The sequence below is a fragment of the Oncorhynchus tshawytscha genome, linkage group LG07 (assembly GCF_018296145.1).
Source record: "Oncorhynchus tshawytscha isolate Ot180627B linkage group LG07, Otsh_v2.0, whole genome shotgun sequence".
In the NCBI taxonomy this organism is placed as follows: Eukaryota; Metazoa; Chordata; class Actinopteri; order Salmoniformes; family Salmonidae; genus Oncorhynchus; species Oncorhynchus tshawytscha.
Window position 1 is genome coordinate 66,804,492 of NC_056435.1, and position 25,600 is coordinate 66,830,091.

Below are 25,600 nucleotides of genomic sequence, written 5' to 3' on the forward strand. Positions count from 1 at the left end.
GTTTTTATTTTGAAACTGCTTTCATAGGGTGCTGAGACTATAACATGTTTACGCTCAATAAAGGCTGGTTGTATGGAAATTAAACAGCAGAGGTCGCTGTTGTAAAAAAAAAGAAACGCTCCGCTACATCAATTTGACTACTCTCGCGAGTCGCGATAGTTCCGTTCCACTATCCGGTGGCGGAGACATCAGGAGGAGATGGCGGCCAGAGGTAGTTTTCAATCGGCTCCAACGGGAGGAGGTAGTGGCGGGGGAATGGGACCTGGACCCCAGGTGCAAGGTGGAGGACCAGGCATGGGACCTGGAACTCCTGGTGGAAGGATGGGACCCTCATCGGGCGCACAGAACCACCTTTACCGATCTCCGATGCCTGGGCCTGGATACCCGGTGAGCCACGATTCAACGGCTAAACGTTAGCTAGAACAAAGCCGTTTCAAAGCGGTAGTTAACCTATACTTGTACTAATGATATGTAGTTAACGACGGGATACCGTGACGTTACTCGTAAAGGCCCCTGATTACTGATTGTCGTCCTTGATTTATTGTTTTGTAGCTATTCACAATGTTATGTTGATGCACAACTAGTTAGTTAGCTACTGTAGCTATGAGCTAAGTCTGTCCCCAAGTGGCGGTTAAAACTAATACATTAGCTCGTTAAGTGTCTAACTAACTGTCCCATTTACTAGTAGTTTGGCGTGTGTTAACTAAAAGTTATCTGGGTAGTTAACTTAGTCAAATTTTGATTTTGATTTTGATTTTGAGTCCGCCGTTGCCAGAAGATACAGAACTTACCGTTACTTCCGTTTACACAAAGTTGCACTGGGGTCAGGACGTAGTCATGGTTACATTAGGAATGTGTTTAGTAAATTCACTCTGGCTGTCTACTCTGATTTCAGGGCACTCTTGTCTGAGTGTGCCAGAGCACAGAATAACTGATGAATAACCCTACCAACATGTACATATTACCTCGTCTAACCTGTACCCCAGCACATTGACTCAGTACCTGTACCCCAATAACGATTTTGCGTATATATATTAGTCGTTATTGTATTGTGTTACTTTTTTTCAATGTTCATTCATTTGCTAAATATTTTCTTAACTTATTTTTCTTAACTGCGTTTTTGATTAAGGGCTTGTAAGTAAGCATTTCACAGTAAGGTCTACCTGTTGTATTCAGCCAATTTGACAAATAAAATTCAATTTTTTATTTGAATTCGAAAACCTGTTGAATTTAATGGTGTCAGTAAACGTCAGCAGAAGAACAATTTAAATGGTTGCCAGCAACACAGTTACTAACTAGATGACATGAAAACAGCCTAACCAGCTCTTGTAGGGCAAGTAAAATGATCAGTGAGGTGTTCTTTCAATCGTGTCTGGAAGTTACTAGCAAGCTAGCCAACTTTAGCCAGTTGAGCATTGAGGGAAGTTTTTGAACACATATCTTTAGCCGCGCACCACTGTGTCTTAATGTAACTCTGATTGCGTTCTGACCCCAGTGCAGCTCAGTGTAAACAAGCGTAACTGTAGGGTCTGTATATTCTGGCAACATCTGCAGATGATTGAATGAAAGGTGGTGTGTGCATCACTACCACAGATGAGATGTATAAATGTGAAGCATCCACTTGGAGTTTCCACTCACTACCAAATATGGTAGTGAGAGGAAGGCCACTGTCCAGCAGTCGGAGAAGATGGAACGAGATGGATGTTGGCCGACATTCTGCAAATTTTCCCATCGATGAAACATTTGATCACAATACAGTTTTCTATTCCCAAAACTAAAATCTGTTATGAACAGAGTGGACTATGTTTAGTAGACTTTACCCTTTGCAAAAGTTTTTTTTAAATTGTGTTGTTTAGGAGTGCAAAGGCTTATTGAGTTATATATAGCACACTTCACATAGGAGGTGTTCCTTAACGGAACTATGTAGATGTATGCTAGAATGTGCCAAAAGGATCTCACTAGCTCGTGCATGGCTCTGCCCACCTCCTTGCTAGTTCTGCCCACTATGACTCATTTGTTCCCGTTGGAAACGGCAGGCTGTGGTCTATCTGGGTTTAGTTTAAATCTTTGTCTCTACTGTAGTCATCAGGGGTTACCAAACTTTTTTACTCAGGCCCTCCTTCCAGCATTGGGGAATATGTTTTCTCTAAATATGCGTTGTTGTATAGTTTAAAAGTAAAATACACAGCATTTCAAACAGTCAGCAATAATCTATGAATTCAGGGTTTTTGAAGTTATACCTCAGCTAAATATAAGCCTTCCACAACCATAAGACCCACTAATAATTTAATTATTTTATCAAAAATAGTTTTACTTGCTCTTTGCAATAGTCACTGATCTGGCTTTCTAGTCTGTCTATGAAAATGTCCTTTTCTGTTACAAGTTTAACTAGAACCATGATGCTCATTCACTAATAATGACTAACTTCTTGTTGCAGGCATTAGGCTATAGAAAATGAACACAGATCTCATCAAAAATCTCTCAAGCCTACATTCTCATGACTAGCCAGCTAATCTTTATATTTCAAGTTTAGGCAACTTGGATCTATCTGCTAGCTAACAAGGTTGAACAGTTTCATTGTTATGAACACACCCTTCTGTCTGTATCCAACTGTTTGAAAAGCATGACAATGCCCCTGTGCACAAAGCGAGGTACATACATACAGTGGGGCAAAAAAGTATTTAGTCAGCCACCAATTGTGCAAGTTCTCCCACTTAAAAAGATGAGAGAGGCCTGTAATTTTCATCATAGGTACACTTCAACTATGACAGACAAAATGAGAAAACAACAAAATCCAGAAAATCACATTGTAGGATTTTTAATGAATTTATTTGCAAATTATGGTGGAAAATAAGTATTGCTGTTCCATCATCTAGTGGAAAGCCTTCCCAGAAGAGTGGAGGCTGTTGTAGAAGCAAGGGGGGTGCTATTAAGGCCCATGGTTTTGGAATGAGATGTTCGACGAGCAGGTGTCCACATACCTTTCATCAACTATGTTTCTATTACTGGGAATTACAGGGTAACGTTGGTTTATACAAAACGGGTATCTTATAAATGTCTGTGTCCAGTTGCAGGTGATTCTATAAAAAGCTGAAATATATTAAATCTATATTTTGTAATCAAGTGAGAAATGCCTCTTGTGTGTAGATCTTTGTTTTGGTCACATTGTGTGACACGCGAGCAGTACATTTGGATTTAATATCTTTCAGAGTTTTCTCTGTTTTCATTATCATCGTCATTAGGTATTCTAACTCAGAGCACAACCTAGAGACTTCCTTAATATTAGAGATTACGTACCAAGACTCCTCCCCCTTTGAGCTTACCAGATGCTGCTGCTCTGTCCTGGCGACGCATAGAGAAACCAGTATATTATCCATGTCTTTGTTCAGCCACGACTCTGACAAACAGGATATTACAGTTCTTCAGGTCCCATTTGATAGTATAGTCTCGAACAGAGCTTGTCTAGTTTCTTCTCCAGTGATTGTCTCCAAAAGAACAGAGGGCAGAGGCGGTTTATGTATTCACCGATTTTAGTTTCGTTAGTGCAAGGTCGACGTGTGGGCACCCTGTCTCGTTCTCTCCCGAGTTTCCGGCATATTCTGTCCTGGTCCAGTGTGAGCCGTATGTCCTGAGCCTCTGACTCGTTGAAGTAGAAATCTTTGTGTTAGTTAGTGATCACTGTTCTGATGTCCAGAAGCTCTTTTGGGTCATAAGAAACCATTGGGATAACCATAGTTAATATCAGAGCAACAAAACAAACAAAAAAACCTCACAAAATAGCAGAATTGATCCGGAGGCCGTAAAATGGCTTCAATCCGTTGCAGCACCATTCTACTGCAGGTTAGTTGAAACATCTATGGCGGCATTTAGTATAAGCTAACATAGCGATGGGCAACTTTGATGGGGAGGGGACACATAACTCATGAGGCGCCTCAGTGGCTCGGGGTCTACGTACCCACATCCATACCCACATATGCAGTTATTCCCCTGTGAAAGAAACATCTGTCTACTTTTGTCTCATGTCACTGACTGGATCACAAAATCCTACTTCACCTCACCGGCAGCAGTGGCGTCCTTCCTAGTCACTCTGCCACACATTCTATAAGCTTCCGGAACAACTCCCCAGTTGTTGTGTAGAAAACCAAGGTTGCACAGACGTGTAAAATCGATTCCTTGAGAATTTTAATGGCTGTTGAATTCTTTATTCCACTCACACACAGTAACGTCTGTTTATTACTGAAAAGATACGTCCACCTTGAGTTTTTTTTCTTGCCATGTAAACTGCAATGTCCTTCTGCTCTCTCGAAGGCCGGGCGAAGGGTTTGCAGATGAAATGGAAATAAAGAGCAAATATTTTCATATGGCGTTTGAGGCACGCTTCGGCGGTGAGTTCTCCAGCAACTCCATCTATTAGTGTAGAGATTCACAAACCTCTGCTTTTAGAACCTTGTCTATCTACATGACTCACTGAAATCACTATGGCGACAAATGTGAGAATACATTCTCCAATGTGGATGAAAAGTAGGGAATATATAGATGGCTGAAGGTAGGGTGCAGGGTCATGGTAATTAGATTCCAAACCGACTGAAACGGGGAGAAACTACCTGATCTTAAGGCTACATTTACACAGGCAGGCAATTCTGATCTTTTTCCCAATTATTGGCAAAATAGCTTTCCTCCTGCTATACCATGGCGCTACCCTACAGAGTGCTGAGGCTACTGTAGACCTTCACTGGGGGGAAAAAGTGTAGTATAATCAATTATTTGGTGACGTGACTATATTTAGTATAGTTTTTTCTTAAAAGGATCACTTTTATGTTTTACAATTTTTGTTTTTATGAAATTTACTGAGGACGGTCCTCCCCTTCCTCTCCTTCCTCCCCTTCCTCTCCCTTCCTCCCCTTTCCTCCCCCTTCCTCCCCTTCCTCTCCCTTCCTCTCCTTCCTCTCCCTTCCTCCCCTTCCTCTCCTTTCCTCCCCCTTCCTCCCCTTCCTCCCCTTCCTCTCCTTCCTCTCCTTCCTCCCCTTCCTCCTCCTCCTCCTCGTAGCCTCCATTGGTATATCATATATTTCTCCCTCCCCTTCCTCCTCCTCCTCGTAGCCTCCATTGGTATATCATATATTTCTCACGCTGTAATAGTATTAATGGAGCCACTACACCCGCAGTAGGCTGTAGTTAGTGTGGTTTTGATGTTCCAGCGGAGCGCTCCATTTGCAGTGAGTAGGCCTTCATCAAGTAGCCTATGCCTTGCGCTGGAATGTTTTTTTGTAGGATATTGGCCAACATTTTACTGATAGCCATGTGTAGGCTAATTTGATTAATCTATTGAGCAGCAATATCATATTTAGAGTTCGCAATCTAGTTTTGAGTTCTCACTTCCTCATTTGGTGAATAATATAACAAAGAGGTCGGCAAGTTCTCTGAAAAAAAATTATAATTAATGTTAGCCTAATTCTGCATCCTGTTTTGACAGGTTGCACATCAAAATATCAATTATGCATTTCCTGGATATGTTGAATGAGCTATCTTACTTTAATCATAGACTATATCATCTCAGTTGTTTTACTTGGCACTGGAAAAAAATAGTCTAGAGCCTTGTTGACAATAGAAAGTAACTAACTGTACATTAAACATTTTATTATTGTTGTATTTGTTGTTGTCGAGCAAAATGGGTTACATTTATCACGATATAGCTTTTTGTCCATATCACCCAGCCAGCACACCCAAAAATAATTTGTTAATTTATTGTGGATTTGTCGTTATTGGAAAAATGGGTCAATTTATCACACTATGGATTTTTTAATTGTATATACTGGCCATCACTAGGGCAGAGGGCTTCATTGTTGATGAGCAAGGCACACAGCACAGCCACCCTCCAATCTGTAGAGAGGAGAGGGAAAGGAGAGAGAGTGTGTGTGCATCAGTGTTGATGTGAGCAGAACAGATCAGACAGCCCTCCCTCCAAGGCTGCAGAGAGGAGAGGGAAAGAGAGGTGTGCCTCTGGCTGAAGCCGTAACGGTCTGTTCTGAGGGCGTCTCATCTATCCTCTCCTCTGCTTACGAGCTACCTTCTCTATATAAGTACTCATGCATTCAGAAACACGAAGTCGCCTGTTTGAGTTCCTAGCACATGGATTGGTGAGTGATTTGGTTGTGTGTTGTGGATGATTTATTTGCTATTGTTTTTTATTAGGATTTTTTGCTGTAGCATTTCCAGGGTATTTCACCTATAGCCTTATACCTGAAATATATTTTATTGGTTAGTGAAAATATACATTTTGTTTCTTATTTAAGGCTTTGCAAACTACATAATTTTAAGATGACTATTATATATATTTTTATTGTGAATGTAAAATAAGGTGGCCTGATTCAATATAAGGTTGTTGTAATTCAATCTGTATTTTGTTTTGTCATATTGTCCTTGAATGATTGTTCAATTTAGTTCTGATCTACATTAAATTTCAGAGCATTTCTACCTGTATTTCAACACACGGATTTTTTTCCACTTGTTGCTGCTCAACAATGTTGCCTGTATGCTCAACAATGTTTCCTGTATGCTCAACAATGTTTCCTGTATGCTCAACAATGTTTCTTGAATGCATATCCTTTTCATGAGTCTTTTAGTTATTCATAAATAATGATGAGGAATTTAATAGAGTTTTCATGCCATTGAAACTGCCTCTATCCAGAGAATCACCTTGTTTGTACGATTCCTTCCACTACCATCCTCACCAAGCCACATCCTTGACCCCTGACTGGTATGGTACGGAACAGAACTTATCTGCAGTGGTTTCCTCAAGTGAGTAGAGTAGCCAGCCAAATAGAATAAGTAGCCAGCCAAATAGAATAAGTAGCCAGCCAGGCGCTCCCCGGCCGAAGAAGCTCTATTTTGGTGGCATCTGGCACATTCTAATGCCTTGATTCCATCTTAAATACACAGTGAAATTATTGAATACTTTATGGAGTTTACCTCCCAGATTGGAATAATTTGTTGTGGTATTGTGAAGAAAGACAATACTTTACAATTTAAATAACTGAAAATGTATGAATTCAGTGTGTTTTTAGAAACCTTTTTTTTAAACAATTAACTTGTCTTCTCTTGAGATTGTAAAGTTGCATTTACAATTTTACTGCAAGATATCAATTGCCACAAATTATGTATTTTATTAAAACCGACACATTATCTTAAAAATACATTTAGAGGTTTTGTTTTTCCAGGTTTCATATTTTTGCTCTCAAAATAAAGCTTTTTTTTTTTTTAAATAAAAAAACAACAATTGTGATGTAAGTCCACAGCAATGCTTAAACCACACCAGGAGACCACCGCTTTTGAGGTCTGAAAAATCTGAGATGTTGATTTATTTTGTTGGTGTATATAAAAATGTATTATTTAACCTTTATTTGAGTAGGCAAGTCAGATAAGAACAAATTATTATTTACAATGATGGCCTACCAGGGATCAGTGGGTTAACTGTCTTGTTCAGGGGCAGAGAGACAGATTTTTACCTTGTCTGCTCGGGGATTCAATCCAGCAACCTTTCGGTTACTGGCCCAACGCTCTTACCACTAGGCTACCCCAAAATGTACCCTTTAATTCCAGTGGACACCTAGCAAGAGGCTGTTGTTTAGCAGTGGTTTTGTAGCACACGTAATCATAGAGTTTACAAAACAAATACACACTGGATTGATAAAAATAATCTTATCATTCTGGCAGGTAATTGTAGGCTACTTTGTATTTAACATTTATTTGAGAATGTTTTTGGGGAAAGCCTTCAGTTTGCATTAGCATCACCGCTAACGGCTACATAAAGTGGTAGACATGCGCCGCACACACGAAGGGGCATTCTTGTTGCCTCTTCAGAAAGTGGCAGGAAATACATCACTGACGCATTCTGTTCATGTCTTTATGATAAACTTGGACACATTTTTATAAACGTCCAGTACATTTAGTTGATTCCCTACTAAGTTCAATACCTTTTTTGAATATTGTTGAATTCTGTTTTAATGCCTGGATTTTGTGAATGTCCTAATTATCATATTTGGACCAGAATGAGTCTCTAAATGCAGCCACTGACTGATGAGTCACTCACTTTAGCGTCACTGTCTGGCAAGCCCCGACATCCTAAGAAAGGAAACCAAAGAAATCCTCTGGTTCACTTGTCCCGATGGACATATAATCACATTGCATAATTATGAACGTCAAAGACATATAGAAGACCAACGTTGTCAGTTCAACACCTTTTATAAACTAGTTAACCCTTGCTGTTCGGTTGTCAATAAAAGGCTGGCCATGCGAAACACGCACAATTAAATTCAACGTATGTGCCAGAAAAATAATTAGGCTCAAAACTCAGACGCACTGGTAGGATTTTCAAACTTTTGCCTGCCGACAGTACCTCTAAACAGTGTCGACAGTCAATATCTTGTGTTCACACAGCAAAGATCTTGGAAGTCGTCAGCCACTCAGCCGTGTTAAAATACTCCAAACCAGAAGGTGGCAGCAGCGTTGTTTGGTAATGCATATCCTGTGCGTATTGCTTATGGTCTAGACTCCAAGCTGTCTGCACTGATGTTGCTATTGTTATAGAAATCCCTTGTTACTAGCCAGATGGCCACAGCTAGATAACTACCTAGCAAGATAACGAAGAAACAATTTAATTCACTCCATGATCCCATACTGCCAGTGCCAGCCCATATCCAAATGTTTAGCTAGCTCGCTAAGGACATTGTGCTAACACAGGCAGCTGTTTCATGGAAACTAGCTAGTCAATACTAGCTACAGTTGTTAGCCAGCTTGGAGGAAGTATTTAGTGTTGTGTGCATTGCGTCTGTGCACTTAGCTAGCTACCATCCCATAGCCTATATATGAAGTGTGACTGGCTCATCTGTGGATGTACAGAGAAAATACCCTCTTCCTCTTTTTGGGGGGGCTCCCCCAAAAGTAAAAACTCAACAGACACCATGAAAGCTTAAACCAAGTTTATTCTTCCCAGAGGATCAATACAGCTGCATTAGACAAAGTGATTACAGGCCATAAACTTTTATTTCTCCCTTAACGTGACCTGATCTGATGCTCGCTTTGTGACTGACAGGTGACTATCCTATCAATAGATTGCTATAAGATGCATATCGTTCATTCTAGCGGAAAATTTAAATTTAAAAGTAGCCGGCTGAAAACACAAATGGAAAACACGATCTGTTGTTGAACACATTCGGTAGACTGCATCAAAAGGAGAATGTTTAGTCTAAGGCAGAAGTAACACCTGCAAAGATGAATATACCAGTAGATGATAGAACATTATAAAATAAAACATTTTGTTCCTCAAATCTCAACCATCAGTAGCACCTTCTCTCCTCCTCTTCCTTATTTTTCTCTCCCACAAACAACCACAACCTCTTTAGTTCTCCCTTTTCTCCTCCTCTTTACATCTCTTTTATCCTTTTCTGCTCTTTTCTCCTATCAAACACCATCTTTTCCTCTCCTCCAGACTAACCCCTCCCTATTTCTTCTCTCCTCCAGACTAACCCCTCCCTATTTCTTCTCTCCTCCAGACTAACCCCTCCCTATTTCTTCTCTCCTCCAGACTAACCCCTCCCTATTTCTTCTCTCCTCCAGACTCTAACCCCTCCCTATTTCTTCTCTCCTCCAGACTCTAACCCCTCCCTATTTCTTCTCTCCTCCAGACTCTAACCCCTCCCTATTTCTTCTCTCCTCCAGACTCTAACCCCTCCCTATTTCTTCTCTCCTCCAGACTCTAACCCCTCCCTATTTCTTCTCTCCTCCAGACTCTAACCCCTCCCTATTTCTTCTCTCCTCCAGACTCTAACCCCTCCCTATTTCTTCTCTCCTCCAGACTCTAACCCCTCCCTATTTCTTCTCTCCTCCAGACTTTAACGCCTCCCTATTTCTTCTCTCCTCCAGACTCTAACCCCTCCCTCCCTATTTCTTCTCTCCTCCAGACTCTAACCCCTCCCTCCCTATTTCTTCTCTCCTCCAGACTCTAACCCCTCCCTCCCTGTATCTTCTCTCTCTCCTCCAGACTCTAACCCCTCCCTCCCTGTATCTTCTCTCTCTCCTCCAGACTCTAACCCCTCCCTCCCTGTATCTTCTCTCTCTCCTCCAGACTCTAACCCCTCCCTCCCTGTCTCTTCTCTCTCTCCTCCAGACTCTAACCTCTCCCTCCCTGTCTCTTCTCTCCCCCCTCCAGAGACCAGGTGGGATGCCACCCTCCAGCCGTATGACACCACAGGGTCCGCCCATGGGGCCTCCAGGCTACGGCTCCAGCCCCGTGTCCCGACCAGGAATGCCTGGCGTCATGGATCCCTCCCGTAAGAGGCCTGCCCCTCAGCAGGTCCAGCAACAGCGCAACCAACAGTAAGATCTGACTAGCCATCGGTATTTGTTATTTTAGGCTTGAATGGATTTACTTCAACAGTAATATTTTACATTGCTACCAGGAGATGAGGGACATGAAAATTATTATTAGTTTACTTTGATTATTTGTCCTCATTCAGAGTTGACTGTATCTTTGTGTGTGTATATAGTGCGTACAGGCCTTTTCGGTCCTTATAAACTCCCACTGTATTGTTTTGTTCAATTGCAGTACCAAGAAGAAGAAGATGGCGGATAAGATTTTACCTCAGAGGATCCGGGAGCTGGTGCCAGAGTCTCAGGCCTACATGGACCTGCTGGCGTTTGAGAGGAAGCTGGATCAGACCATCATGAGGAAACGTCTGGACATCCAGGAGGCACTCAAGAGACCCATTAAGGTAACAAATATGGAGTTATGTCCTCACTTGGGCCAAGGCCTGTATACATAAAGCTTTTCAAATCAAATTGTATTTGTCACATGCGCCGAATACAACCGGTGTAGCCCTTAACCGACGATGCAGTTTTAAGAAAAATAAGTCTCAAGTAAAAAAAAAAATAGAAATTTAAAAGTAAAAAATAATTAAAGTGCAGCAGTAAAATAACAATAGCAAGGTTATAAACAGGGTGTACCGGTAGAGACTCAATGTGGAGACTATATACAGGAGGTACCGGTAGAGACTCAATGTGGAGACTATATACGGGAGGTACCGGTAGAGACTCAATGTGTAGACTATATACAGGGGGTACCGGTAGAGACTCAATGTGGAGACTATATACGGGGGGTACCGGTAGAGACTCGATGTGGAGACTATATACGGGAGGTACCGGTAGAGACTCAATGTGGAGACTATATACAGGGTGTACCGGTAGAGACTCAATGTGGAGACTATATACAGGGTGTACTGGTAGAGACTCAATGTGGAGACTATATACAGGGTGTACCGGTAGAGACTCAATGTGGAGACTATATACAGGGTGTACCGGTAGAGACTCAATGTGGAGACTATATACAGGGTGTACCGGTAGAGACTCAATGTGGAGACTATATACAGGGTGTACCGGTAGAGACTCAATGTGGAGACTATATACAGGGTGTACCGGTAGAGACTCAATGTGGAGACTATATACAGGGTGTACTGGTAGAGACTCAATGTGGAGACTATATACAGGGTGTACCGGTAGAGACTCAATGTGCAGGGGCACCGGTTAGCCGAGGTAATATGTACATGTAGGTAGAGTTAATAATTAAAGTGTCTATTCATAGATAATAAACAGAGTAAAGTATAGCACAGTGCTGATCTAGGATCATTGCCGTTTAGATCCTAATGAATAACATTAGATGGACAGGGATGATTTTATAGGCTACAATTCAGGCCCAGGATCTTTTCCTGACCGACAAGGTGGCCAGACCAGGAAAACTCAGGGCCTGAGTTGTAGCCTATAAAATGGGGCGTGGAGTTTTCCCTGGTCATCACGTCCCATGTTTTGCTCTGAAGGTAATACACATTTGGATAGTGAAATTCAACTTGACTGGGCTTCTTGTGTTTCAGCAAAAGCGAAAGCTTCGTATCTTCATATCCAACACCTTCAACCCTGCCAAGCCCGACGCAGAAGACGGAGAGGGCACTGTTGCATCATGGGAGCTGCGTGTCGAAGGGCGTCTGCTTGAAGATGTAAGACTAATTAGTAGCCATATGTTTGTGTGTGTTGAGGGTGTGTGTCTGTGTGTTGACAGATAGTGTCTTGTGTGTGTTTTATAATTTGGTGAAATGTCTGAAAATGGTTTTCTTTCTCAGACTGCTGTGTCCAAGTATGAAGCCACCAAGCAGAAGAGAAAGTTCTCTTCCTTCTTCAAGTCTCTGGTCATCGAGTTGGACAAGGACCTCTATGGGCCTGACAATCACTTGGTCGAGGTAAGAAGATGTGGTTTAATGTTCGGATATAAAAATGCATGATTTAGATCTGTTTTCATGAATAGGCTGGGATTACCACCAGACTGGGATTACCACCAGACTGGGATTACCACCAGACTGGGATCAATATTAGCAACTGCCACTCTTCTCAACCATTTTCTCCATAGTAAACTCTAATGATATTCTGTTGTAAAGAAACTAAAAAGACAAATCAAATTTATTTTCTATTGTTATAGTGGCACAGGACTGCGACCACTCAGGAGACAGACGGGTTCCAGGTGAAGAGGCCAGGGGATGTGGGCGTACGCTGCACTGTCCTGCTCATGCTGGACTACCAGGTAAACACACCGCTAATTACAACCTGCTAAAGTTTAAAACTATTTGGTTGTAATATCAGCACTTGTTGAAAATTGTAGTCAGAATTACAAATGTCCAATTATTCCATGCAAAACAATTGCTCACATTTATCTCTATCTGAGTTATACAACTAGTAACTGTTTATCTCTGTTATACAGCTAGTAACTGTTTATCTCTGTTATACAGCTAGTAACTGTTTAGCTCTGTTATACAGCTAGTAACTGTTTGGCTCTGTTATACAGATAGTAACTGTTTGGCTCTGTTATACAGATAGTAACTGTTTGGCTCTGTTATACAGATAGTAACTGTTTGGCTCTGTCATCAGAGATATACAGCAGGTAAAGGCATGCTTTTCATGATCAGTAAAGCATCTGATGATCATGTAATTTCAGATACGTTAGGGTAGCCAAACTGTTTGGCATGGTAGATAGCTAGGCTTTTTGGAAAGAGCTTGACATCGGCAACTAGCCTATTTTTATTCAGAACTAGTCCGGGTAAACGCCAGTCATCAGCACTATAGATGGCAAGAAATCTAGTTTATTCCCTGGAAGTTAGCTTGTCGACTAGCATTATTGACCTGATCTGTTGTTGGCTTGTCCACTAGCATTACTGACCCGATCTGTTGTTAGCTTGTCCACTAGCATTACTGACCCGATCTGTTGTTAGCTTGTCCACTAGCATTACTGACCCGATCTGTTGTTAGCTTGTCCACTAGCATTACTGACCCGATCTGTTGTTAGCTTGTCCACTAGCATTACTGACCTGATCTGTTGTTAGCTTGTCCACTAGCATTACTGACCTGATCTGTTGTTAGCTTGTCGACTAGCATTACTGACCTGATCTGTTGTTAGCTTGTCCACTAGCATTATTGACCTGATCTGTTGTTAGCTTGTCGACTAGCATTACTGACCCGATCTGTTGTTAGCTTGTCCACTAGCATTACTGACCTGATCTGTTGTTAGCTTGTCCACTAGCATTACTGACCTGATCTGTTGTTAGTTTGTCCACAAGCATTATTGACCTGATCTGTTGTTCGCTAACTAGCTAGCCAATTTTACGTGGTCCGTCAATCAACGTAGCCTATCATGTCTGTCAGCAGCAATCGTGATTAAACGCTCTGTTGTTAGCTTATCCACTAGCATTACTGACCTGATCTGTTGTTCGCTAACTAGCTAGCCAATTTTACGTGGTCCATCCATCGTCTGTCAGTAGCAATCGTGATTAGACGCTCTTAAAAAAGGGGATAATGTTGTAAGCTAGCTATGTTGGTAGGATAAAAAAAAAAGGACATCACTTGCCAACAGTAGACTAGCCAACATGGGCATATGTGTCCTTATGCTGCTTGACAGGCAGAGACGAACAAGGATGGAACATTGTCCTTAACTACTTGTCGGGTATAGTACACAATGTTATATTTGTAGTTCTGTGCTCTTCTCTTTGTGACGTTTTATTGATAACGACCTATATCTACGACCTATATCAACATCTCTCCCAAATACATGCTTGTCATTTGCGTCTTCAGTCTGATGGTGTAATGCCACTGCTAATTTCACTTCTCTCTCCCCAGCCCCCTCAGTTCAAGCTGGACCCTCGCCTGGCCCGTATGTTGGGGATCCACACCCAGACCAGGCCGGTCATCATCCAGGCACTCTGGCAGTATGTTAAGACCCACAAGCTGCAGGACCCCCACGAGAGAGAGTTCATCAACTGTGACAAGTACCTGCAGCAGGTCAGAGTTCATCAACTGTGACAAGTACCTGCAGCAGGTCAGAGTTCATCAACTGTGACAAGTGCCTGCAGCAGGTCAGAGTTCATCAACTGACAGGTACAGGCAGCAGGTCAGAGTTCATCAACTGACAAGTACTTGCAGCAGGTCAGAGAACAGCAATTCTCCTCTTTGTTCACAGCTGGTTGGAAGATATAAGCCTTTCTTGGGGAAAATAGAACCGGTGTCTTTTCTCCACGTTGGTATCTGTAATGTTGAGGATTTGTTATATAACCTGATGGACCGTATGTTAGTAACGGGATTTTGCAATTTCATCATCATATGTTGTCCTTAGCCCAAACACACCACAGACCTCTGACATATGATCTTTATTAACTGTCCATAGCCGAAACGTAAAAAGCACAATATTGAAATCCTTGCATGTCCAGTTCTTGAGTAAATGAATGAAGTTGTTTTTATCTATGTTGTTCTAGATCTTTGAGACTCAGCGTATGAAGTTCTCTGAGATCCCACAACGCCTCCATGCTCTCCTGATGCCTCCAGAACCTATCATCATTAACCATGTCATCAGGTAGGACTAACCCTAATCGTCTTTACTAACTAATCGTCTTTACTAACCATGTCATCAGGTAGGACGAACCCTAATCGTCTTTACTAACCATGTCATCAGGTAGGACGAACCCTAATCGTCTTTACTAACCATGTCACCGGGTAGGACGAACCCTAATCGTCTTTACTAACCATGTCACCAGGTAGGACGAACCCTAATCGTCTTTACTAACCATGTCATCAGGTAGGACGAACCCTAATCGTCTTTACTAACCATGTCATCAGGTAGGACGAACCCTTACATCCAGCAACAACACCTCACTATGTCCTCCTGGCCTCTAGGGTCAACACCTCACTATGTCATCACTTGGGTCAAGAGTTGTTCCGTGGTCAGGAAGAACTCCTGGCCTTTTTTGTAAGACAATGCTCAGATGATCAGATCTCACAATGCCTACAGAAGTGTTCAAATGTCTCAGGAACCACGTTAATATGATAGAGAACTCTCCTGAGATGTGCAGCGTGACTGCAAGAAATGACCATCTGGAACGAACCCATAGTGTAAGATTAGACTCTGCGTGATCTAACTCCTCTCTGTGTGTCTACAGTGTGGATCCCAACGACCAGAAGAAGACAGCCTGCTATGACATCGATGTGGAGGTGGACGACACTCTAAAGACCCAGATGAACTCCTTCCTCCTATCCACCGCCAGCCAGCAGGAGATAGCTGGCCTGGACAACAAGGTATGTATGGAGCCCATGCTATAGTTGAACTTTACATGGGTCCATTAATTTTCAAGGGATGGAATCAAGCCTACAACATCTTATGGTGAGCTATTCTGAGGCTGCGAACAGATGTTTTCCACACACCTTTTGTCTCCTATTTATTGTACAGCCTGGAGTGAAAAATAGAGGCGCTATAAAAAAAAAAAAATTCATTGCGTTGATTGATTGATACTAACTACAGTCAGCAGGGACTGGGAGCAGGCGGGGGCCGGGAGCAGGCGGGGGCCGGGAGCAGGCAGGGACCGACTACAGAGAAACTCACTGAACCAGATATAAAAAGAGAAATAGACAGCCCACCTACCTCTTCTCTAGAAAGACAGTCCTCCTCCCTCTTCTCCAGAAATAGACAGCCCTCCTACCTCTTCTCCAGAAATAGACAGCCCTCCTACCTCTTCTCCAGAAATAGACAGTCCTCCTCCCTCTTTTCCAGAAATAGATTGCCCTCCTCCCTCTTCTCCAGAAATAGACAGCCCTCCTACCTCTTCTCCAGAAATAGACAGCACTCCTACCTCTTCTCCGGAAATAGACAGCACTCCTCCCTCTTCTCCAGAAATAGACAGCACTCCTACCTCTTCTCCGGAAATAGACAGCACTCCTACCTCTTCTCCGGAAATAGACAGCCCTCCTACCTCTTCTCCGGAAATAGACAGCCCTCCTACCTCTTCTCCGGAAATAGACAGCCCTCCTACCTCTTCTCCGGAAATAGACAGCCCTCCTACCTCTTCTCCGGAAATAGACAGCCCTCCACCCTCTTCTCCGGAAATAGACAGCCCTCCACCCTCCTCTCCGGAAATAGACAGCCCTCCACCCTCCTCTCCGGAAATAGACAGCCCTCCACCCTCCTCTCCGGAAATAGACAGCCCTCCACCCTCCTCTCCGGAAATAGACAGCCCTCCACCCTCCTCTCCGGAAATAGACAGCCCTCCACCCTCCTCTCCGGAAATAGACAGCCCTCCACCCTCCTCTCCGGAAATAGACAGCCCTCCACCCTCCTCTCCGGAAATAGACAGCCCTCCACCCTCCTCTCCGGAAATAGACAGCCCTCCACCCTCCTCTCCGGAAATAGACAGCCCTCCACCCTCCTCTCCGGAAATAGACAGCCCTCCACCCTCCTCTCCGGAAATAGACAGCCCTCCACCCTCCTCTCCGGAAATAGACAGCCCTCCACCCTCCTCTCCGGAAATAGACAGCCCTCCACCCTCCTCTCCGGAAATAGACAGCCCTCCACCCTCCTCTCCGGAAATAGACAGCCCTCCACCCTCCTCTCCGGAAATAGACAGCCCTCCACCCTCCTCTCCGGAAATAGACAGCCCTCCACCCTCCTCTCCGGAAATAGACAGCCCTCCACCCTCCTCTCCGGAAATAGACAGCCCTCCACCCTCCTCTCCGGAAATAGACAGCCCTCCACCCTCCTCTCCGGAAATAGACAGCCCTCCACCCTCCTCTCCGGACAGCCCTCCACCCTCTCCCGGAAATAGACAGCCCTCCACCCTCCTCTCCGGAAATAGACAGCCCTCCACCCTCCTCTCCGGAAATAGACAGCCCTCCACCCTCCTCTCCGGAAATAGACAGCCCTCCACCCTCCTCTCCGGAAATAGACAGCCCTCCACCCTCCTCTCCGGACCCCTCCACCCTCCTCCCGGAAATAGACAGCCCTCCACCCTCCTCTCCGGAAATAGACCCCTCCTCCTCTCCGGAAATAGACAGCCCTCCTACCTCCTCTCCGGAAATAGACAGCCCTCCTACCTCCTCTCCGGAAATAGACAGCCCTCCTACCTCCTCTCCGGAAATAGACAGCCCTCCCACCTCCTCTCCGGAAATAGACAGCCCTCCACCCTCCTCTCCGGAAATAGACAGCCCTCCTCTCCGGAAATAGACAGCCCTCCCACCTCCTCTCCGGAAATAGACAGCCCTCCCACCTCTCCAGCAGCAGTACACCTACTTCAAGTTCAGAATGTTAATACAGACAAAGAAGAAGACCCCACAGGAAAGAGTTTCTGAGAGACACACCCTGTCAGTAGCATTGGCTGCATGTCTTATCCCTGTGATTGCAGAGAGCTGAGGTATCTAGTGCAGACTAAGGTCAGAGAGACCTCCATTAGACAGTAGTGTATCCAGTAGTGTTTAAAACAGACAGCATGGTGCATTCAACATGTCAATACTTCTCACAAATACACAAGTAGTGATGAAGTCAATCTCTCCTCTACTTTGAGCCATGAGAGATTGACATGCATATTATTAATGTTAGCTCCCTGTGTACATTTAAGGGCCAGTTGTGCTGTCCTGTTCTGGGCCAATTGTTATTCGACAAGCTGCTGTGACAAAGGCCAATTAAGCACAACAGAGATGAGACCTTCTCTACTGAGGGAGGAGCTAACGTGATGTCCTACTACAGGGCCAACAGACTGGTTCAATCTGGTTCATGTTACTGAAGTATGGGAGGAGCTAACATGATGTCCTACTACAGGGCCAACAGACTGGTTCAATCTGGTTCATGTTACTGAAGTATGGGAGGAGCTAACATGATGTCCTACTACAGGGCCAACAGACTGGTTCAATCTGGTTCATGTTACTGAAGTATGGGAGGAGCTAACATGATGTCCTACTACAGGGCCAACAGACTGGTTCAATCTGGTTCATGTTACTGAAGTATGGGAGGAGCTAACATGATGTCCTACTACAGGGCCAACAGACTGGTTCAATCTGGTTCATGTTACTGAAGTATGGGAGGAGCTAACATGATGTCCTACTACAGGGCCAACAGACTGGTTCAATCTGGTTCATGTTACTGAAGTATGGGAGGAGCTAACATGATGTCCTACTACAGGGCCAACAGACTGGTTCAATCTGGTTCATGTTACTTAAGTATGGATTCATTTGCATTGTTGTCTGGTCTAATAAACAACAAAGAAAAGTGACTCTACTTCATCCATCTTGGTTTGGACATCCATCTTGGTTTGGACATCCATCTTGCTGTTTCTTCCTCTTCAGATCCGTCAGATCATTTAGACAATAGTTTATTCAGATGTTGAACTAGGATTGACCCTCCATCTCTCTCTTCTTCCCCTGTAGATCCATGAGACCATAGAGACGATCAACCAGCTGAAGACCCAGAGAGAGTTCATGTTGAGCTTCGCCAGAGACCCCCAGGGCTTCATCAACGACTGGCTGCAATCACAGTGCAGGGATCTCAAGGTAAACACACAGGGAAACACCACTATGGAGCATTGTTCAGTAGAGAGAAAACATTCTGGCTGCAGTCACGGTGCAGGGATCTCAAGGTAAACACTGCTCTTGTGCTTCATGTGGGTCGTAGTTCAGTAGGGAGAAAACAGGGAGTGAAACAGCGAAGTACTTCAGGGCTTTATCAATGACTGGCTGTATTTGTATTTAACAAGGATCCCCATTAGCAGCAGCTACTCTTCCTGGGGTCCTGCAACATTAAGGCAGTTATATACCATTTAAAACATTATATGACAGAACAGATTTCACAACACACTAAGTGTGTGCCCTCAGGCCCCTACTCTACTACCACACATCTACAACACACTAAGTGTGTGCCCTCAGGCCCCTACTCTACTACCACACATCTACAACACACTAAGTGTGTGCCCTCAGGCCCCTACTCTACTACCACACATCTGCAACACAAAATCCATGTGTACATGTGTGTATATGTTATCGTGCGTGTGTCTCTTCACAGGGGCCCTGTTCCATAAGGTTTATTTTTTTAAATCTCATTTTACTGTTTGCACCTGATGTGGAATAGAGTTCCATGTAGTCATGGCTCTATGTAGTACTGTGGAATAGAGTTCCATGTAGTCATGGCTCTATGTAGTACTGTGGAATAGAGTTCCATGTAGTCATGGCTCTATGTAGTACTGTGGAATAGAGTTCCATGTAGTCATGGCTCTATGTAGTACTGTGGAATAGAGTTCCATGTAGTCATGGCTCTATGTAGTACTGTGCGCCTCCCATAGTCTACTCTGGACTTGGGGATTGTGAAGAGACCTGTGGTGGAATGTCTTGTGGGGTTATGAATGGGTGTGCTAGTAGTTTAAACAGACAGCTCGGTACATTCAGCATGTCAACACTTCTTCCAAAAACAGGTAGTGATGAAGTCACTCTCTCCTCTACTTTGAGCCATGAGAGATTGACATGCATATTATTAATGTTAGCTCCCTGTGTACATTTAAGGGCCAGTTGTGCTGTCCTGTTCTGAGCCAATTGTAATTTTCCTAAGTCCCTCTTTGAGGCACCTGACCACACTACTGAACATTCGTCTAGGTGTGACAAAACTAGGGCCTGTAGGACCTGCCTTGTTGATAGTGTTGTTAAAGAAGGTAGAAACTAGGGCCTGTAGGACCTGCCTTGTTGATAGTGTTGTTAAGAAGGTAGAAACTAGGTCCTGTAGGACCTGCCTTGTTGATAGTGTTGTTAAGAAGGTAGAAACTAGGGCCTGTAGGACCTGCCTTGTTGATAGCTTTGATAGCGCTTTATTAAGGACAGACTTCTCCCCATTGTATCAATATGTTTTGACCATGACAGTTTTACAGTCCAGGGTTACTCCAAGCAAACTTGCTCAATTTCCACATTATTCATCACAATATTTAGTTGAGGTTTAGTGAGTGAGTGATTTGTCCCAAATGCAATGCTTTTAGTTGATGAAATATTTAGGACTAACTTAATTGGATACAGTCACAGTTCAGGGGCTGTAGGGTAAACTAACAGGGAAACACCACTATGGGGCATAGTTCAGTAGGGAGAAAACTGTGGAAACGGGGAGGTACTCCAGGGCTTCATCAATCACTGGCTGCGATCACAGTACAGGGACCTCAAGGTAAACTACTAAACTTAAGAGAACTGGTGCCGAGGAAAGATTCTACTTCAGATAAAGAAATGAGGGGAGCAGTAATATTATATTTTCTTTACTGCAAGGTAAACAAACGCACGGGGAAACCACAGCTCTCTAGTGCTGCTCAGTTACTGATTACCCTTTACATAATAACCCCACAAAGTATTTGGGTCATGTTCATTAAGAAGATAATACATTGAAATTAAGTGAAACTGGGAGACACTACTTGAAATTCTGCCCAATACATACAAATTGCCGTTTTCTTTTGCAAAACATTTTGATGTGTGTCTTACTGAACATGACCCTCTCCATGTGTTGTCATGGATTTGGTTAGCCATTAGCACTAGCTGCCGTGGATGTAGGTTAGCCATTAGCACTAGCTGCCGTGGATGTAGGTTAGCCATTAGCACTAGCTGCCGTGGATGTAGGTTAGCCATTAGCACTAGCTAGCTGCCGTGCATGTATGTTAGCCATTAGCACTAGCTAGCTGCCATGGATGTATGTTTGCCATTAGCACAAGCTAACTGTGTAGTGTTTGTTCAGATGGTTCTTGGACCAAACACCAGACTGACTGGACCGTCAATGACAACCGAGGGGTGATTCAAGCCGAGTCCAGTCCAAAGTTCATAGCTGTTGTTTTCTTCCTCCACCTGAACATTCAGCCTTCCGCATGGTTGCCTGGTGCCCAGTAACCTTGTAGTTTGTAGTCCTGAATTAAGATGTGTTATCTTAAAACAGAGATGGTCCCAGAGGTCTCTCTTTAACGACACAGGGATAAGGTTGGTAGGCCTGAGGATTTTTATCTGTATGAAAAAATAAATATAGATAACATGCATGGTGCATAGAACAACAAACTACACATTATACCTGTAGGCTTTATTGAAGGAAGTTTTAAGTTTCTTATGTATATGATGATACATTTTTACAGACTATGACTGATGTGGTTGCGAACCCAGAAGAGGAGAGGAGAGCAGAGTTCTATTTCCAACCCTGGGCCCAGGAGGCCGTGTGTCGTTACTTCTACTCCAAGGTAAAATGATCACCTCTCACCATTCTGTACCGTGTTGTGTGTGTGTTGTGTGTGTGGTCTGTTATTGTGTGTGTGTATGCGTACCGTGGTGTGTGTGTGCGTACCGTGGTGTGCGTACCGTGGTGTGTGTGTGTGTGCGTACCGTGGTGTGCGCACCGTGGTGTGTGTGTGCGCACCGTGGTGTGTGTGTGTGCACCGTGGTGTGTGTGTGCGGTGCGTGTGTACCGTGGTGTGTGTGTGCGCACCGTGTGTGTGTGTGTGCGCACCCTGGTGTGTGCGTACCATGGTGTGTGTGTACCTGTGGTGTGTGTGTGCGCACCGTGGTGTGTGTACCACGGTGTGTGTGCGTACCATGGTGTGCGTACCGTGGTGTGTGTGTGTGTGTGCGTACCGTGGTGTGTGTGTGTGTGTGCGTACCGTGGTGTGTGTGCGTACCGTGGTGTGTGGTGTGTGTGCGTACCGTGGGGTGTGTGTGCGTACCGTGTGTGTGCGTGTGGGGTGTGTGTGCGTACCGTGGGTGTGTGTGCGTGTGTGTACCGTGGGGTGTGCATGCGTACCGTGGGGTGTGTGTGTGTGTGCGTACCGTAATGTGTGTGTGGTGTGTGCCACCGTGGTGTGTGCGTGCCGCTGTGTGTGTGTGTGCGTGCCGTGGTGTGTGTGTGTGTGCGTGCCGTGGTGTGTGTGTGTGCGTGCCGTGGTGTGTGTGTGCGTGCCGTGGTGTGCGTACCGTGGTGTGTGTGTGTGTGTGTGTGCGTGTGTGTGTGTGCGTACCGTGGTGTGTGTGTGCGTACCGTGGTGTGTGTGTGCGTACCGTGGTGTGTGTGTGTGCGTACCGTGGTGTGTGTGTGCGTACCGTGGTGTGTGTGTGCGTACCGTGGTGTGTGTGTGCGTACCGTGGTGTGTGTGTGTGTACCGTGGTGTGTGTGTGTGCGTACCGTGGTTTGTGTGTGTGTGTGTGCGTACCGTGGTTTGTGTGTGTGTGTGTGTACCGTGGTTTGTGTGTGTGTGTGCGTACCGTGGTTTGTGTGTGTGTGTGTGCGTACCGTGGTTTGTGTGTGTGTGTGCGTACCGTGGTTTGTGTGTGTGTGTGCGTACCGTGGTTTGTGTGTGTGTGTGTGCGTGCCGTGGTTTGTGTGTGTGTGCGCGTACCGTGGTTTGTGTGTGTGTGCGTACCGTGGTGTGTGTGTGTGCGTACCGTGGTTTGTGTGTGTGTGTGCGTGGTGTGTGTGTGTGTGCGTACCGTGGTGGTGTGTGTGTGTGTACGTACCGTGGGGTGTGTGTGCGTACCGTGGGGTGTGTGTGCGTACCGTGGGCGTGTGCGTGTGTGTGCGTACCGTGGTCTGTGTGTGTGTGCGCGTACCGTGGTGTGTGTGTGTACGTACCGTGGTGTGTGTGTGTGTACGTACCGTGGTGCGTGTGTGTGTGTGCGTACCGTGGTCTGTTATTGTGTGTGCGCGTACCGTGGTGTGTATGTGTGTGCGTATATATAAATAATAAAATAAATGTTTTTCAGGTCCAGCAGAGGAGGCAGGAGCTGGAACAAGCCCTGGGAATCAGAAACACTTAGAGATGAAGATGTTGAAGAAAAACAGGCCGACAGATGAACAAGTGGCCATTCTCTCTGGGAGGAGGAAAGGAAGTGTGGGACATTCATTAATACACCCCCGATTTGAGAAAAACATCTTTGATATACATCTGCTTTCCTGCTGGTGGTAACTATAGGATATCTTTTTGAAAGTCACCTAGCAGGCTGTTATGGTTATATATCAATGTTAGATTTTTACTTCTTATCTCTTCATATTTGTCCTGCTAAAAGATCTTTTGACTTTTGACTTTTTCTCAATGGTCTCTCTCTATGCCTTACCTCAATGCATTCCCTTTTGGGGCTGAACTCTCAAGTCGCCAATCTTGAATCTATATTCAGGCCTAAGTGAGGTTGAAATGACCCCCAACTAAGTATTGATGCTACTCCACCATAACTAATATTGAGTATTTTAAGTCTTAACATTTGGCCATTTGTGAAAGAGCATTGGGTTAATTTTAAATACTTTGACTGTCTCTAACCTGCTCTGAGTCCATACTAACTCATAACTGATTAGGTGATAGACTACACACACTACCATTCTGGCTTTGGTCTGGAATAGATTTTTCAGTGTTTGTTTGGTATTGATAGGGTTGTGAGTATTCAGTGGTCTTTTATTGGTGTGCTGGCTGTCCGTTTCTTAGTGGTTCAAGACTATTCTAGAATTCTTGTTGTAGAATATTGTGTACCTCAAAAGTTCTCCCCTGAACACTTCAAAGTATGGTGATGGCAGCCGGGCTTCACAATATTGTGAAGATTCAGTATGTTGGTTTAGTTAATCATTTAAGGGGCCATTTTATTTGAAACTATTTTTGTGATGCTTTTTTTTTGTTTGTTAATGATCTTTTTTTATGTTTCGAAACTATGAATTATATTAAAGCTTGTATTGTTAGAAGTTAAACCTTAAAGAAGTAGTGTTAGCAGTAATAACCTCAAGTCGATCTAGTTTTGTAAATACTGAGCAGAATAATCTGGTTTGATGTGAAGGAAAAATGTCTGTTTTTAAAGGGCAGACCATCATTTTGACTCATTGTCTAATGCTCCGATTAGTTTTCCCAAGACGTTCCCCTTCAAGTGATACCAATGGTTTAATCCAGAACATTCTCTATAACCTAACAGCAAGCTGAAGTTGCTTGTTGACCCCGGGTGGAAGAGAGAACAACCTTCAAGGTTCTACTGTTCGGTTAAGAAGACTCCTTCTGGGATTTCATCTTTAGTATTTGTTAGTGTGCAGACGCCATCAACACGAGGAAGATGAGCATAGAGCTGGGTTCACTAGTAGATGTGACATATTGAAGATTTTCATATTTTTTGATAGTATGATCGAAAGCTTCTGCTTGTTGTATTTCTGTTTAGATATGATGACAGGTAAAGAATGTATGAAGTTTCATGGTTGGACTCAATTCATTATCAGTTCAATAGTCAAGTGAATTGAAATTAAGCGACATCTATTTTCAATGGGGATTTTTTTTTCTTCAATATTAAAGTGTATTTTCCATCCACGCTCTGATTATCCTGAATTGCCCCCAATCCTGTAAAGGATGATACTGAAGACTGATTGAAATCTTCAGACTTAAATTGTATTTTTCTCTTATTGACCAAACCTATTTTTCCCTGTATGTTTTAATCCTATGCTATAATAAAGGATATCTTCATGATAACTTCTCAGTTATGAATGAATGATTTTAAAGCTGGTTTTCTACCATTTGATGCAAAAACTGGCAGTCTTTCCATGGAAGTTGTTACCTGCCTAATGTTCAGCATCACAGTTTAGTTCTGGGATTCTTATGAACACCACACACACCTGACTCATTGCTGTGAGAAGTGAGTTGATACACTTGATGGTATAACAACCAGGGGACGGATCTGGTCATTGGCCCACAGGTGAGCATATCATGTTTATAGGACCAGGAGTTTTTCCTGGCAGCTGTTCTTGTGAGAGGTTAAGGATGGGTTTTCTGGGTCCCCTAAAGTCGCCAAACTATATGTATTGCTTCAATGAACCTTTTGCTCTTGAAATGATCCTAATCGTACTAGGTCATAGCCTCACTTGTTCAAACAGCGAAGTCTGTTAAAGGATGAGTACCTGTATTTATTGAGATGTCTTCCTAAGGCAAACTATTGCTAATGTGTTTAGAAATAGTCCTCTTAAAATAAATAAAATAAGGAACGTGTGGCATTTCCAAACAATAGGTACATATTGAAGAGGCACAATCTTTTTACGTGTCTATTTTGAAAGGATTAAGCTAAGAATGTTAACTTGAAAGTTAGGAACAGTATAACAGTATAGAACACTATAACAATATGGAAAACTATAACAATATGGAACACTATAACAGTATAGAACACTATAACAATATAGAACACTATAACAGTATAGAACACTATAACAATATGGAACACTATAACAGTATAGAACACTATAACAATATAG

General features: G+C 43.7%; 1 protein-coding gene across 1 annotated transcript; it reads left to right on the forward strand.

The window, feature by feature from the left end:
- The first annotated feature begins 159 nt into the window (after positions 1-159).
- LOC112246278 (SWI/SNF-related matrix-associated actin-dependent regulator of chromatin subfamily D member 1) lies at positions 160-24,827 on the forward strand. The gene is made up of 12 exons (XM_024414576.2): positions 160-387; positions 10,208-10,374; positions 10,604-10,769; positions 11,922-12,044; positions 12,168-12,284; positions 12,521-12,622; positions 14,209-14,370; positions 14,841-14,938; positions 15,522-15,657; positions 18,772-18,894; positions 21,483-21,584; positions 23,098-24,827. Exons 1-12 carry the CDS (start codon positions 199-201, stop codon positions 23,149-23,151), a joined length of 1,539 nt encoding a protein of 512 aa, XP_024270344.1. The 5' UTR covers positions 160-198; the 3' UTR covers positions 23,152-24,827.
- Positions 24,828-25,600: the final 773 nt, after the last annotated feature.